We start from the raw sequence: 17,319 nt of genomic DNA, 5'->3' as shown, positions 1-17,319 counted from the left end.
TGGTTTGGAGGATATGTAAGGTCTTTCCTAGAGTTACCATAGCCAAGAATTCATCATCTAGTGACAGTTTCTGGTGATGAGTAATTCTGTACTTAACTAGACCTGTCCTCTGCAGAGACAGCCTCTCTCTAGTCAGTATCTAACTGGAACTTTGCAGTTGAACTGAATTTGAAAAATATTTATTAAACACCAACTAGTTGCTAGACAAAAACGAGACAGTTCCTGCTCTTAAAGAGCTCACATTCTCCTTGGGAACTGCTATTTCCAAGGTTACCCATGACCTACTTGCTGAACCAGTCACATTTTCTCAAACATTCTTTTCCTTGGCCCTTTTAATTCTCCTCCTTGGGTTTTTTTCACTCCTCTCTTGGCTTCTATGGAACTGCTCCCTCCTTTTATTGTGTTTTGTTTTTACATTATAAACATTACAGATTACTCCCACTTTGTGAAAGGTCTCTTGTAACAAAAATAATTAAGTAAAACTACTAAGACAGTGACATCATCTGAAAGTGCATGCAATATTTCATATCCCGTACCTATTTTTAAAAAATTAAGAACAGTCTATTTTCCCTTTCACTTCCCACTCCATTTAAAAAAATAATTTTGGTGACATATGCATAGTCAAGCCAAAAAAAAATCCCCTCATGGCAATATGCAAATATATGTGTGTGCAAGTGTGTATGTATATCTATATGTGTGTGTGTATATACATATAAAATTCTGTACTCTATGTCCATTACTTAACTGTAAATGGATAACATAGTTTTTACCATGTTGTAAAAATGATTCTCATTATGTTTTTTTATTCATCTTTTGTATAAAGTCTTCAAAATTGTTCATTTTTTATAACATAGTATGAGTTAATAGTGATAACAATATGCTATAAATTGTATTTCTAGCTCTCCTTACTTCACTCCGCATCAGTTCATTGGGGAATGGTTCTGTTTCTTATACATTCAAATCAGTTCCTTATATATCTTGGATACAATTATTTATTTATTTATGTGTTCATTCATGTTTATCTAAGAAACTTGTTGCAGGGCCTTTCACATTCTGTGGCCAAACTATTATTCCAGTCTTTTTTATACTACTCCCTTTCTCACAGTGTACATTCCAGTCCTGTCATCTTGCACTACCATATTTGCCTGTTTAAATCTTCAGGTTTCAAGGTCTGAAATCTTCCCAGATCTTTTCTGCTGGAAGTGATCGCTCTGAACCCAAATACTTTATTTCTCCTCAAAGAACCTATGTTTTCTTTTGTATCATAGCAATATATTTTCTAATGTCCTTTTCAGTAGCATTTAGTGTTTTAAAATGCCTACATAAGCAACTGTCTTGTATTCAAAAATTAAAAGAAAAATTAATTCTAATATTACATAAATTGTTTGCAAAAATAGGAAAAGAAAGTAACCTGCCAAATTATTTCTTTATTACAAATATGATCTTGACACACAGACCAGGGAGAAAAAAATGACAAATCAATGTCCTTAATAATTTTTGGTGCAAAATTTGTTAAATAAAATATTAGCAGAGAAGCTATCTCAGCATTATCAAAAAGATTATATACTATGACCAGGTAGCATTTATACCTGGAATGCAGGATTGGTTCAGCATTAGGAATGCTATAATCATAACAGACCATATTACTAAAAATAAAATCAGAATTATGGTAATAAATACAAGAAAAGCTTTTGATAATTACAACCCACACCCCCCCCCCTTCCTCTTTTAGTTAAATACTAAAAAGCACAGGAATAAATAGGCCTTGATTTAGTATGATAAATTGCATCCATCTAAAGCCAAGAGCCAGCGTGTAATGGACGTAAACTAGAAGGGTTTCCATTGAAGTTAGAGGTTAAAGCAAGGATGTCCATTATCGCCATTGTTATTTGATAAATGGCTAGAAATACTAATAACTAGTAGTAACAATAACAAAAAGAAAAGGGGAATAAACAACCAAGAAAGATTTAAGAATTTTGATTAGTGCAAAGGCCAACGATGATTATTCCTGAGAACCAGTGATGAAATATGCTACCCACCTCCTGACATTGAAATGAGTAGCTTTAGGTACATAATGAGGCTGATATTTTTAGATATAACAAGCATCAGATTTTGTCGTGTTTGACATAATTAATAACTAGGATTTTTTTCTTTCAGATTTTTTTTGGGGGGTGGTATTGCAGGGAGATGAGATTGTGATGTTACCTATATATATATGTATGCTTGTATGTATGTATGTGTGTGTGTGTGTGTGTATAAAATACACAAAAGAGGAGAACAGGGGTCAGCTAGGTGGCGCAGTTGATAAAGCACCAGCCCTGGATTCAGGAGGACATGAGTTCAAATCCAGATTCAGACACTTGACACTTACTAGCTATGTGACCCTGGGCAAGTCACTTAACCCCCACTGCCCCACCAAAAAAAAAAAAAAAAAGAGGAGAACAAACAAGCAAGACAGTTTTTTAACTAAACTTGGCAAGAAAAGCTAGCTGTATATGGTACAAATTTCCGTATTCTGGTTATAAAATCTTCTACTTTGTAAAGGGAAATGGCTATATTATTTGGTGTTTTGTTCTGAATTTTTAAAAAATTAAATAACTAATAATAATAATGATAAACTATCCTTGCAATTTCCTAGACTAAGATTATCAGTTGTTTAAATAACATAGCTACAGAGAAAGAAACCATACACTAACATACCTTATTAATATTAATGCAAAAAAATGTTTAAATATTAATAAAGAGACAACAGCAACATATTATTACGATCAGAATGACCAGGCTGGATTTATGCTAAGAATTCATTTTTCCATATTGGAAAACTAAACTATACTACTATGCCATAATCATCAAAACAGTTTGATACTAGAGAAGAAATAAAGACATCATTTAGTAGAACAGATTAGATTTGTGATATGTAGAAGTAAAGGAGCACATCTGGCAGAAACTAGGTATAGACCAAGATAAGTTTCAAGTGGATACATGATTTCAACATAAAGAGGGACACCATAAACAAATTAGAGGAACAGGAAAGAAATTACCCATGTTCTATGGATAGAGGAAGAGTTCATGACCAAATAAGAAATAGAGAGGGTCACAGAAGGTAAAAAGGACAATTTTGATTGCACGTTTTTTTAAATTTACACAAATAAAACCAATGTAGCTAAAATTAGAAGAGAAGCCTGAAACTGGGAAGAAATCTTCTAACAAAGGTCTTATTTCTAAAATTATATAGAAAGGAAAATGAGTCAAATTTATGAGAATAAGAGCTATTTTCTAAGTGAGAAATGATCAAAGGATATGATATGAATAGGTAGTTTTCAGAGGAAAAAATACAAGCTCTCAATAGCCATATAAAAATGTTCTAAATCACTAAATAAAAATGCAAATTAAAACAATTCAAGGTACTACTTACACCCATCAGATTGGCACAGTTGACAGAAAAAGGGAAATAACTACTGCTAAAAGGGCTATGGGAAAACAGGTACATTAACCCACTCTTGGAGCTATCTATGCACTGGTCTGGAAAGCAGCAATACTACAAAGTCTGCCTAAGAGGTAAAGCACCCATATGAGCAAAAAAAAATTACTGCTCATTTTGTGACAGCAAAATATTGGAAACAGGTTGGGAGTGAGTTGGGGTGAGTTCCATCCTTTGGAAAGTGGCTGAACAAGTTATGGCATATGAATACAGTAAGAAATTATGAAGAAGACAATTTCAGAGAAACCTGGAGAGATTTGTATAAACTGTTAGTCAGCCAAACAAAGAGAACACTTTAAACAATGACAATAGTATTGTAAAGATAATCGACTTTGAGGGACTTAGGAACTCTGATCAATGCAGTGACCAAACACAAATGATGAAAACATGCCATCCGACTCCAGATAGAGAGCAGTGGGCTCAGAGTGCAGATTCAAGCATATATTCTTTTTATGGACATGGTTAATTCAGGAATATGTTTTAGTTGACTATACATGGTGAATAATGAGTTTTGTTTGTCTTGCCTTTTCAGTGGGTGGGGGGAGTGCAAAAGGGAGATTTGGAGATTGAAAATAAAATGAAACTGAATTCTTTAAAAATGGCATCACTAACTGTTCTTTGATCCAAAGAAAGTTTTGTCTTGGGGATCAGCATCAATCTAATGCAAAATAGGTGAATAGTGGCAAAGAGTGATCCCAAAGCAAGGAAAAGGAAAAAAATTAAATTTGTGATTTTGACATAATGATTATCAATTCATTTCAATTAATAATTGTCAAAATAATAAGAACCTTAAACTGATAACTCCAAAAGCAATATTTTTTGGCATGAAGAACCCTTTTGAGAAATTATAGCTCACATGTGTATTTTACATGTACATGTAGTGTTTTACAAAATTATGGGTAAATAAACTTTGTTTTTAGTTTTGTAGCTTCCTCAAGTGCTTCCTTCCATGCTTTGAACCTAATATGTATACAGGCGTTTGATGGATAAACAAATGTTGTTGATGAAAAATAATACAGCAAGATTCGTAATTGTTGTTTTTTTAAACAGTGATGCAGATTTTAAAAATAATAGTGTTGATCATTTCTTTTTTAAATTCCTACACAGATGTTCCAAGTGATACATATGGAAAAACCACACATAGAGAAACCACTTTATGTCCAGGCAAATAATTGTGTTGAGGCAAGTGAGTGGATAGAAGTCCTGTGCAGGGTCAGCCGATGCAACCAGAGGAGACTGAGTGCATACCATCCCTCTGCATACCTGAACGGGAACTGGCTTTGTTGTAAAGCAACTAGCGAGCATGCTGCAGGCTGCACACCGTGTACTGCGTAAGTGGCTTCACACTTTAAAAGATGATCCTTGAATATAGAGGAAACAAGTCCCTGTGGTCTCTTCCTCATTTTATAAGAATTGGGAAAATTAAGTTCTCAAAGGACCATGACAACTTTTAGTGATTGGCCACGTCCAAAAAATACGTCTCAGCCTGCACCCATCATCCATCCCCTCTCTGTCAATTCTATGACATGTTTCTTTGCTGGTCGACATCCTTAAGTCTTTCAGAGTAGTTTGTTTTTTAGTGTTGTTCAGCTTTCATCATTTGTAAAAGAGGCAATTGGATTCTGGACTTTGAGGTCCATTCCAGATCTAAAACATTCAAAAATTTGATTTTATTCCCAAATCACAAATCAAGAGTTGGGAGGGACTTGTAGTCATTAAGTCCAGTGGTGTCGCCCTCAAAGAGAATGGGGCCACTGAAGTGCGTAAAAGTGCATAAAAGATTCCTTAAGAAAACGGCGTGACAGCATGAACCGTGTTCTCCTGTGATTGCGTTAAATATTTTCCAATGACGTTTTAATCTGGTTCAGTAGCACTGGGGACTGTTGGGAGCCACATTTTTGACAACTCTCACAACTGGACACCAAACCTCAGTCTTAACACACCCGACAGATGGTCATCTTGCCTCTACTTGAAGACCTCCGGAGAAGTGGACAGTCACCCCCTCTCTTGGCAGTGTTCCGCGTCTGGACAGTTCTCATCGGGAGGAAGCATTTCCCACTGCGGAGCCTCAATTGGCCCCGCCCCAAACTTTCACTGCTTGTTTCAGATTCTGCCCTCGGGGCCAGACAGAACAAGAGAGATCCATTCTCTACCAGAGTCCTTACAGTACATGAACACCAGTGTGACACCCGCCTTAACTCTTCTTTGCTTGAGCCTAAGGATGTTCCTTCTGCGTGTGTCATGATAGCTCAAGTCCCCCTTTAACCATCCTGCTTGGCCCAGCCTGACACCCTCCAACTTGTCACCCTTCACTTGAGGCATTCAGGATTAAGTACCAGAACTTCAGACGGCGTCTGGTGAGGACAGAGGGTGGGGATTTGCCACCTCACTGGGCCTGGAAGCAGGACCACTCTTACGCCATCCGCGATCCCAGTAGCTCTCAGTCCCATCAGCTGCTTTTAGAAACAGTTACTTTCTGTCTGTGCTTTCTTCATTTTTTACTTGCGATCCGATTTTTTGAACCAAAGTGTAAGCCTTTCCATTTACATTTGTTAGGTTTATTATCGTTCGACTGACTCAGCCACTGCTCTAGCTGCAAGATCCTTGTGGATTTTGACTCTCATCCACTGTATTACCTGCCTCCCTCCCTTCCCCCTCCCCCCACTTTCTATCCTTCTCCCTCTCCCTGAGCTTTCTGTCTTTTGTGGATCCCTGTATGCATGGCTTTGATAACATTTTAAATAGCATAGAGCCAAGCACAGGTCCCTGGTATACTCTACGGAGAAGACCTCCTGCCCCATTGACCATTAGTAATACTCTTTAAGTCCAGCCAGCCAACCAGTTCTGAATCTGTTTGTTTTGTCATCTAATGATATAATCCTTATCTCCCCATCTTTTCTACAGAATAATATGAGATACTTTATCCAAAGTGTGTTGAAACCTTGCTGATCTGTTTCTATTGCAGTCTTTTCATCTGCTAGTTTAATAATGCTGTCAAAAAAGGAAATAATAGTAACCAGCACTTATAGTACTTTAAGGTTTGCAGAGCACTATGGGAAACATATTAATACACATATGTGTATGTTATATTCATATATACATATACACACATAAATAAATATATAGGGCAGCTAGGGTGGCACAGTGGATATAGAATATCAGTCCTGGAATCAGGAAGACCTGAGTTCATATTTGTCCTCAGATTCTTGCTAGCCCTATGACCCTTCATCTCTGTCTGCCTCAGTTTCCTCCTCTGTAAAATGAGAATGTAATAGTACCTGCCTCCCAGGGTTGTTGTGAGGATCAAATAAGATAATAATTGTTCAGTGCTCGGCACCAAGCCTACCACATAGTAAATACTACATACATGTTACTGTTGGCAACAGCATCATTATATATGCATACAGGCAGAGGAAATCTCATCTGATCCTCATGGTGCCCATGTGAAGTCAGTGCTGTAATTATCCCCATTGTACAGGTGAGGAGTGCGGGGTCAGACAGCTGGGTACAGAATCAGATCTCTCTGACCCTAAGACCAGCGTTTGCTCTTCATTCTCACCCGGGATTGCCTGCTGACGCTTTGCTTTCACGGCTTTTTTCTCTACATATTTTCCAACCCTTTCTTTAATGATCCTTTAATAACATTTTCCTAGGAATTGAACTGAAACTCCCTGGCAGATTCTGTCCTTGTTCTTTTCCCTTCTTTGCAAGTTGAGGCAGTAGTTATCCTCCCGAGGCTTAGGGTCCCTCTCCTGTGTTCTCTGGTCTCCCAAATACTGGCTGTGACTCAGGGATCCTCCCAACCAGCTTTTTCAGGGCCCGAAGAGGTGGTGGTTCATCGGGACAGTTCAGGGGCAGCTTTTTCAACATGTCCTGATTTCTCTGGGGATCAGTTCCTCTTTGTCCTTTTTTCCCTGTCATTTCCAGCACAAAGGTCATTCCCCTTTGCAGAGAAAACAGAACTAATGAGAATTGAACAGCTGCACATCCTCTCTGTTTTCCTGTCATTGTGAAAGTTTTATTCCTTCTTTGATTCTCCTTCTGCTGCTAGTAAGGGGTAGGAATTGAACCACATTTCATTAGGATTGGGAACTCCTGGATAAAGAAGCTCCTTTAGCTAACACAGACCAGTACTTTCTTTGCAACTTAGGTATGTTTTAGCCGCCGAGAGCACCGAGGGGTTCAGTGACTTGCCCAGTCACACAACTGGACTGTTTCAGAGGCATGACTTTGAACCCAGGTCTTCTCTGGATTCCAGGTGGACTCTGCCCACTGCTATGCCCCATTTTCCTTGGCTTCCCTCAACAGCGTCCATGCATTCTGAACTTTAACATCCTTGGCACTGTTTTTGTAGGACAAAGGCATGCTTGCTTCTTTGGCCTCTATACTTCTTTTCTTCCTTTCCTTTTCCTTTTTTTTGGGGGGGGAGGAGTGGGGGCAGGGCAATGAGGGTTAAGTGACTTGCCCAGGGTCACACAGCTAGTAAGTATTGAGTGTCTGAGGCCGGATTTGAACTCAGGTCCTCCTGAATCTAGGGTTGGTGCTTTATCCACTGTGTCACCTACCTGCCCCCTATATTTCTTTTTGAAATCTGATTTGACTAGAGCATCTTCATCAGTCTCTTCAGACAGATCCCATTAGAATTATATAAATAGATTACCAAACACTTTCAGAAGAGTGAGTTACCTTGTTAGCATACTAATTCTGTTTTTTTAATTTTATACATAGAGGTGTTCCTGCCGACATCCAAATAGATATTGATGAAGACAGAGAAACAGAAAGAATTTATTCCCTTTTTACCCTTTGCATGCCTAAACTACAGAAGATGGAAGGTAAATGTCAAATGTATCTATGTTTATGTGATCTCCGATAGCATTTCTGAAATAAGCAAAGGAAAACATCAGTAGGAGTCCCTGTCTCCCCCCCCCCCAACCCAGTGTATGAAAATTATACTTGTTCCATTTGGTGGAAGGAAAAGGTAATAGGACCAATATTTCTTTAAAACCACGAGTGTTGTCTTATGTTCATTCTCATGTTATTGTGTGCATGAACACTCTGTCTTTGTAAAGGGAGAGACTACCCAGGCAGCTAAGGAATGATGTGCTGGGTCCAAATATAACAGAAGCAGATTTGTGCGTCAGCAATGGGCTGATGAACCTGAATGAGCAAGATGGAGCTGGGTTTGTGTGTTGGAAGCTAATGCTGTAATACCAGCTTACGCATAGAAAAGAAGAAGTTATCGTCCCGCCATTTGGGACACTGATCAGACTAATCTTCATTTTCAATTTATGGTTGTGAAGTGAAAGAAGGGATAGGAGAATTTAGTGAAAGAACACAAGCATAATTAAAATGACCACATGGGGTAAAAAGTTTTAACAGTCGGTTAGAGAATGGAGAGACGCCAGTTTTTTTTTTTTAGGACCATCCTTTTGGGGAGGAGACCAACAGCATGACCTACGCATGCCAGTCCGTCTGGCCAGATTGCCTGCTGAGCACTCGACTTCCGGGGTGCGAGCTTAAAAGGCAAGGAGAGAACGGAAGTGTGGGGCCTTTTTTCCTGCTCCCCTGGTCTTCTGGCTGTGCTGCACAGACAGACGCGGACTGGAGTTTGACTTGGCCCGCCTCTCGGTTAACAGCACGCGCTTGACTCGGTCTCTCTCCCCAAAGGTGGCCTTGAGTTTTGGTGAGTTTTATACAGAATATAGACTAAGCCTAGACTTAAGACGATTTGTATTGTATTTCTACTTTCCTATCCTTCTAATCAACATCACCTTGTGACTACCATACAATAAAGGCTCTATCTAGAAAACCAGAAGCTTCTTCCATTTACTAGTCTGGGAGATAAATTAAGGGAAACGTTAAGTAGAGTAGATTTATGATCTAATATTCATTTTAATCTCACACAGAAATAGGAGAAATTTTTAAAGAAGTTCACCCATCCATTATGCACCTTTTGATCATTTCCCCTTTCCTTAACACCACTACCAAAACTCAAAATGGAAAGTGAAGGTTACAATTCATACTCCTTTAAATATCCATTCAAATACTTAAAACACACTATAGCACTGAATGACTTTTTTTATACTTTTTAATATACTTTAAACAGAAATTAAAATTTCATCTTGTCCTAGAGTTATGTTTTTGCTATATATTAACTATAGTGTTTTATATTGGACTATACAGGAAATTCTATCCTTCATTTTTGTTGAGGGAGAAAAGCCCATTATCAAGGGTGAGGGGGAAGTAGGGAACAGGGGAAAACCAGAAAATACTATTTGGAAGGCTCTCGTTGTTGTCCCGTTGTGACTGCCTCTTCATGGCCTCATTTGGGGTTTTCTTGACAAAGGTACTGGAGTCGTTTGCCATTTCCTTCTCCAGCTCATTTTATAGATGAGGAAACTCAGGAAAACAGGGTTAAGTGACTTGCCCAGGGTCACACAGCCATTAAGTGTCTAAGGCTGGATTTGAACTCAGGAATATGAGTCTTCCTGACCTCAGCACTGGCAGCTCCATCCACTGCCCCACCCAGCTGCAACGGCAACAAAATTGGTTCTTCAGCCTCATTTTTAAAACTCTCAACTCTCAAAGTTTGGGTGAAGAACCTTTAGGGAATTGTACTTTAAATGGCTGGGGAGGGGGGGGGGCAGGAAGAGCATGAGTGTATCGGTAGAAATTAGGATAATTTCCTAATCAGATGCTTCTCCCCTTTGCAGAGGCATGTGGAAGTATAGCAGTTTACCAAGGACCTCGGACAGAGCCAGACGACTATTCCTATCTTACAATTGAGGACTCCGTAACAACCTTTAAAACACTTCAGCAAATAAAAGTCATTCTTGAAAAGCTAAATGAACCTCATGAAAAGTATAGAAAGAAGAGATCAACGAATGCCAAATATGGTAGTGAGTGAGTATTTGTCACAGATATCCCATATGTGTGTGCGTGTGCTTATGCACGAGCGTCACGGCGTGATGACGTCAGAAGGGCTCATCTCATCTCTGAGATGGACTAGGGAGGGAGCCACAGGCAGCTGCTGAGTTACCAATGGATGGGTCACAGCCTGCACCAGCAGAGTCACTGACCCCTGAGGTAGGGACACACATGTCTATAGCAGGAGAGGCCAGACCAAAGGACACGTGAGCATGTGAGGGTTCTGTAAAGGAGGACACGTCGGAGCCGAGTCTCTAAAGCATGAGGGGTTGGGATGGACACTGAGGATGGTGAAACCAAAACTGTGACAGTGGCAGGCTATACAAAGATATGTTCTGGGGGAAAGACCATATTTATAGATGTTGAATGAAGACATGCTTACACAGACACATGTTCATCTGGGCCTGCAACCCCAGGGCCCCCATCTCCACATGCAGTGTGCTTCCCACTCTGCCGTGCTGACACTTAACCATGTATCGCCTTGGGTCCGCTCTTGGGGCTGGGGGAAGCTCCAAGGGAGGAGACTCCTCTGGTCAGTGTCTTTTAGCCTGTTCTGCAGAGTTGACTAAGGGCATGAGCAGCAAGGGAGTCGGAGGCTGGTCCACTCTCTAATGCACTCCACTGTCTTCCTAGGCAGTAAGAATAAAAACACAGTAACAAAACCATCCCTGCCCTCAGAGAGCTTGTATTGGGGGGGGGAGGTAGGGGGGGATCCGATACCTCCCCAGACAAGTGAATACAAAGTGTGTACAGAAGAATGGAAAGAACCAAGCACAAACTGGACAAGGGACTCCAGGTGTGGGAAGGTCATGTCTGCACAGGAACAGCCAGGGGTCAGCACGAGGGGGGGGGGGGGGGCATCTGAAATCAGACTGGGAGGCCGGCTGGAGCTAGAGTGGAAGCCAGAGTATAGTCTTGATGCCGATTCAGCCGTTAACACAGGGCCATGAACGTAGTAAATATGCTAGATAAATGGTTGATTAATTGAATTTAATCCACGTGTAGAAATCTCAGGAAAAATAGATTACCACCTGCCCCCCCCCTCGCTCCCCCCCCCCCCCACGCACACAAGATAACTGATATTAACAGGATTGAGAGTTTCCTGCTTGACCTAATAAAATAGGTCTACAAATAAGAGGAGGCTGGGCCTGGGCTTTGGTCATCATGTAAGTGCTTTGGCTTGTATGAATTTGATAGGCTTTCCCTGTGGTGCTGTAGTCACATTTCCTGACTTTCCAAGCAAATGGGGGAAGATGGAGGGGAGGAGCAAGAAGGACAGCTTACAACAATAGCCCCAAAAGAACTTCGTTTTCTTAGTCATGTTATTCTGATACAAGTTCACTATCCTTGGGGCTTGCTGTCTTCACCCTCTTGACTTACCTCTGATACTGGCCCAGAGCCTAACTGTACACTTGAGAGAAAAGCCCCTGACCCCACCAGATAATCCACAATGTGCCGAAGCAAAAAGCTCACTAGCCATTGCTAGAGGTTTTAAGTCTCTTTGCTTGCTTCTCACTGGATTCTGGGAGCTGTTTGTAAAGCTTTCTGAAAATGGAGATGTAAACACACGATTTACTGATGATGGTGTTGCTACAGCCAAAGTGAATGAGGCCCATCCATATGACTCCCTAATTAGACCACAGTCCTTTTTTCTTATTCTTTATGGACCAAAAACTGAAATGATTGGAAAGCTTGGATTCTAAGCACGTTCATCTTGTTTAATAAATTCAGTTTTCAGCCCAGTAAGTTCTCTGACAGTTTGTAATCCTTCATGTGAACTTATCAAACTAGCCAATTAAATGGCACGATCATACCAGGGCATGTTCTAGGAAGGAGGTGAAATAATAGGTACCATAGTGGTACAACTATTGGTCCCATGTTTTCCCAAACCTAATTAGTAAAATGTACATGAACTTTGTCATCGCATGTTCAGTAGTGGTTGTAATGATGAGGAAAGACATGCAGAAGTGGAAAGAGGCCTGGCTTGGGAATCATCACACTTCAGCTCCAGGCCTGGGCTGCTGTTCAACAGCTGCATTACTTGGTCACATTTTCCTCTTCTGTGAAATAAGGGTTTGAACTGTATGATCTCCAAATCTCCTGGTTCTACAATAATAGAAATGATGAAGAAAGTACAAATGGATAAAGCATTTTTATTTCATGAAAAAAATTCAAACTGTAATTATATATAATAATTTGGTGTGTATCTCCATATTGTTTTCTTTCAAAGAGATGGCATTTTGGGGTTGCAGTTTGTAAAAAAATATATGTCACAAACATTCTTTTTTTGGTTTTTGCTTCTGTTTGTTTTGGGGTTGTTTTTTTAAGAATTTAAAAGTATTTTTCATCTTTTTTCAGGGAAAATCCAATTGTTGGGAAAGTGTCCTAATCGGATTAGAATATGACCAGCTGATTCAGAAGAAACTGGAATTACTGTTTTTATTGGAGTTTTTTTATTCATAATGTATACTGTCCAGAGTATTAAGGATGGACATTGGCTTCAATGTTATCTGTGTTCACATTGTATTTAATATGTAGTAGATGGAACTGTTTGGGAAGCCATATTGAGGCTTACTCCCTCTGTTACATTGCCAGAACATTTTCAAATCAAGGTTCTTTTCTTATCAACTGTGTTTGCAGCCATGTTTCTGCAACTGCTTTTAATTGGAAAGAATATTTCTAAGGAAATACGTTCTGATGAAGGCTGAAATCTCCCATTGCAGACAGCTTCTCATAATCTGTCTGTAGTCCAAGAACCTATGTTCACCACCAGTGCCTGCTATATGCTGCCAACAGTTTATTGCAATAGAAAATTCAAACACGTGACACCAACCTATCCAGAGCTCTCCATTTAGTATGACCAGAGCTCCCTATTAAAAATAATCATTTTCTTTGATAATCCATTGATCATAATAGGTCACAGAAGTGACTGAAGCAGATACTTTGGAAAACTGCCAGGTTGGTAGGTAAACCAGTGCTTGCTTTTAAAATTTAAATATGATTCAAGTAGGAGAAATCAGGGAATTTGTGCATCTTGTTTACATTTGGAATGAATAATAGCAGGTGAAATAAGATGAGACCACTATGTGTTTTTAAAAGAAAAAAAATCAGGTACTCATTTTTCTTTAGTAGAAAATTCAGGGTATTTTCACTTCTGAAGGCATATCTCTTCTGAAAATGAAAAGAAAGGATGCAGTGAAAGATGGCGGTTAGGAAAAAAAAAATCACTTGACTTCACTTACTTCCTGAAAAATGAAGGGTCATCATAAATGGACTCGGCTCATCTCATATGAAAGAATTCTACTCCAAAATCATCACTCAGAGCACTTTACAAATCTGGCCTGGCCCAGATTGTACATTAGATACCTTATAGGATCTAATGATCGAATGATCAGTTGAATGATCAGTGGGGGTTTTTTGTTTTTGTTTTTGTCTTTTTAATTCTGAAAAACAGTTCTTAAGTGAAAATGTTTGTATTGCATTTGTGTTTCTTTAGTATTTGCCAGGCCCAGTGGAACTTGGGCTAGCAAGTTTTGCCTATCAGAAATTTGAATTTTGTTTTTTCTAAATACTTTACCCTCAAAATGATAATTGTATAGAAGCAGTAGAAGCCAATGGCCTCTTTGCAGATGATAGGAGGCATAAATGTTGCTTCATCAGTATTAAAAACTATGGTACTCTCTTGTTTTTTAAATGCAGAAACACTCCCTATGGTACTTCGTTCTTGGAGTATTTATGTTTTTCTGTTTCAAACTGTGACTTATCAATATAAGTCTGGATTATGTTGTGTTGGTGGTGTTGATGTTTTTAAACATAAGCTACAGTTGTTAATATATTTTGGCATGTGAATTTAACATATTATCTTTTTTTCTCAATCCTTGAATTCCCCCTGCCTAAAAGAACCATGAGCTAGCTACCTATGTCCTGTGCCAGTAGAGATAACTGCAGCTGAGGCCTTGACAGTAGCTGTTTTACTCTGTGAGTCCTAAAGGCAAGAGAAATTCTCTCTGATACTTGCAGGCCCAGTGGTCATTGACCTTAAAGAAGACAGCTTTTGCCACCAGAACAAAGCTGGGTCTTTGTCTACATGTCACTCAGACCACCAGTTTGGAACGCCCTGGCCTTGACTCAGTCTAAGAATGGGAAACACAAGTAAATCAGTTTTCTTTGAATGAAGGCTGGCTTAGTTAAAAGAATTATTGGGGGCCAACACAGTAGAAGCCTACGGGCTTCTCTGTAAGGTCACATTGCTCATCACTGCTCCAATATTCTTTAGCTTTGCCCATCTGTTCATTTAGTTCTTGCAACACCCTTCTGATTCCCAAGTCTCTTCCCTGACTAGAATTGGTCTCTTGATAACCCGAGTCACCCTGGAATCCTAAAAAGCAAGAAGAAAGGGGTGGGTGATGGCAAGGATGTGTCCTTATGTGTACTTATTACTGGTTCTTCCTTCAACCATTTGCCCCAGCTGACCTACCCCTTTGATTTCAATGAGCCAAAAATAATGTAAATCTTAATTATAGACTTAAAGCTCTTTTAAAAATTTAAGTAGCCTTTAAATCAGGTGACAAAGCCAAAGCAAAGATATTTGACTCCAGGGCATATACGTTGATGATCAAACTGAAATATTTTATTTGCTAAAATAAGTTTAAAATATCACTGTGATAATGATGAAAGTAAAAATTAGGCTTCATTGTTTTTACAACTGCTCTTTTTGTTGTTTTTTTTAAGCTAGTTTCAGTTATTTATCAGCAAAGACTCATCCATGTCCCCTAAAGTTAATTTTTCAGACACCCTTCAATAGAGACTTTTTTAACAAACGCACTTTTAATTTGCTCTGATGGTACATCCTATACAGGCAGAAGGCCACCCAACCTAAACCTCAGATGTCATTACAGGATGTTAAAGATGTGCGAGTCGTTCTTGAGTCACATGATTGTCCCGTACTGATGCCAATGTTAAGTTACTTGCATTTTTATTACCCTAACAATATTTGCTTATGGTCCAATTTGAAATGTAAGTTATCAAAACTGTAGTTTTAATTTGTGTAAGTGTTGTATTGTTAAAAAAATGTATTTTTATTTAAATTTTATTTTCTTATCAAGAGTATTAAAAAAGTTTAAAACTTTTGTAACTGTTGCTGAAAAATTACTCAAATAAATTACAGGAAGCCTACATATTCTGCATGAAAGCTGATTTCTTTGCTGACTCCAAGATACTTTCAAGGGGGCAGCTAGGTAGCATGGTGGATAAAGCACCAGCCCTGGATTCAGGAGGACCTGAGTTCAAATCTGGCATCAGACACTTGACATTTACTAGCTGTGTGACCCTGGGCAAGTCACTTGACCCTCATTGCCCCACAAAAAAAAAAGAAGAAGAAGAAGGTAAGGAGGCGTAAGGTAAGAATGGTAAGGAGGTGATTGAAAGTTAAAACAGCTGGGGGAAGGAAGTGGGCAATTTAATTTTCTCTTTGTGAAGTTGCAGTTGGACTTTCTGGCTGATTTCCATTTGTTTCCTTCCCCAACAAGGTTTAAAGCATGTCAGTTAATATGTCTGGTCCTTCTAGTATTTAATTCCCTCAATACTCCGTGAAAATATTCAGGCTCAAGTCCTGAAGGGACATTTCATTCTCCCTCTGTGAGAATGCTAACAGTGTGATATCATACAGTTATTCCATTTGCTCGGTTGACCATTTTAGGTTTCTCTGCAGTCTTGTGTTTCTACTTCAGAGCTCTCACTCATGGGTGATCTTTTCATCAGAAATGCTTGAAAGTTCTTTCTTCTGAAAGATTATACTCATCTTTTCAGGGTAAATTATTCATGGCTGTAAGCCTATCTCTTTTGCCTTCTGGACTATCCTATTGCAAGCTTTCTACTCCTTTCAAGTGGTGGCTGCTAAATCTTGTGTGATTATGACTGTATTTGAACTACTTTGTAGATGCTTGTTTTTGTTTTGTTTTGCAATCGCTGTGGATTTGGGCTGTAACATTTCTAGTGCTTTTCCATTTGGGACTACTTTTGTGTGATCAATGGATTCCTTCTATCTTCACTTTACTTCTGGCTCTGATAGATCTGTCCAGTTTTCATTTGTGAATTGTAAAATGGGGTGTCCAGGATTTTTAAAAATAATGGTTTTCAGGATATCCGATGATTCTTGAATTCTCTCTCCTTGACCTTTTTTAAAGATATATATTAGATGCCATATATTTAATTTGACTTTCTCATTATTTCTTGCTGACTCATGGAGTCTAGTACTAATTTTTGTTTAGTCTGTTCTGGTTTTCAGGGAATCCATAATTCTGTAAAGTTTACCACTTTTAAGCTAATTACTGTCCCTCGATTTCTTTCCTTGAGCTCCTACTTCACTTTTTTAAAAATCTCTTGCTTCATTTCTTCTAAGTGATCGTGTAGTTCTTGTGAAAAATCCATTTTTTCCTTTGAGTCTCTGCTTGAAGTTTTTATGAAGTTTTCCTCCTTTGGGGGCAGTTCTAGATTTGCACTAACTTTACACAGGTCAGTGTTTTCTTTAGTTTACTCACCCTGCCCCTCCCAGCTGCCCACCAGGCTGTGTTCCAGGGCCAGGCTCTGAGTGGGGTCGTGAGCCCAATTTGTTCTCATTGTGGATCGCCTGGATTCTCTCAATGGCCTCCGTCTCACCCCCACCCCCCAACCCATCGCTGAAGTTCAGAGCTCTGTCTTCAAGGACACTCAAGGCCTCTGGGGCAGTCAGTATTATTGGCAGGGCAATCGTATTAGTCCATCTCTGGTCACGGACGCTAGGAGGCTGCCAGCCTGTTTGCGTGATCTGACGCTGGCATTGCTGGCAGTCGCCTTTTACCTCTGGGCTTCCAACTGCCCTTTGTGCGGTTTGGGGTAGATCTCACATACTCACATTTTCTCATTAGATTCCC

The 17,319-nt window shown here is 39.4% G+C and overlaps 1 protein-coding gene across 2 annotated transcripts in view; it reads left to right on the top strand.

Moving 5' to 3' along the window:
* The window catches only part of RASA2 (RAS p21 protein activator 2), a 137,587-nt gene extending 122,020 nt beyond the window's left edge, over positions 1 to 15,567 (top strand). For both annotated transcript variants that reach the window (XM_043997446.1, XM_043997445.1), the window contains exons 21-24: positions 4,589 to 4,812; positions 8,210 to 8,313; positions 10,195 to 10,384; positions 12,767 to 15,567. In XM_043997446.1, the coding sequence (XP_043853381.1) occupies positions 4,589 to 4,812; positions 8,210 to 8,313; positions 10,195 to 10,384; positions 12,767 to 12,797 (549 nt within the window). In that variant the 3' untranslated portion in view covers positions 12,798 to 15,567. The remainder of the gene's footprint in view (positions 1 to 4,588; positions 4,813 to 8,209; positions 8,314 to 10,194; positions 10,385 to 12,766) is intronic.
* Positions 15,568 to 17,319: the final 1,752 nt, after the last annotated feature.

Source organism: Dromiciops gliroides, chromosome 3 (assembly GCF_019393635.1).
Source record: "Dromiciops gliroides isolate mDroGli1 chromosome 3, mDroGli1.pri, whole genome shotgun sequence".
NCBI classification, from domain to species: domain Eukaryota; kingdom Metazoa; phylum Chordata; class Mammalia; order Microbiotheria; family Microbiotheriidae; genus Dromiciops; species Dromiciops gliroides.
This window is presented reverse-complemented; position numbering and strand designations above follow the sequence as displayed.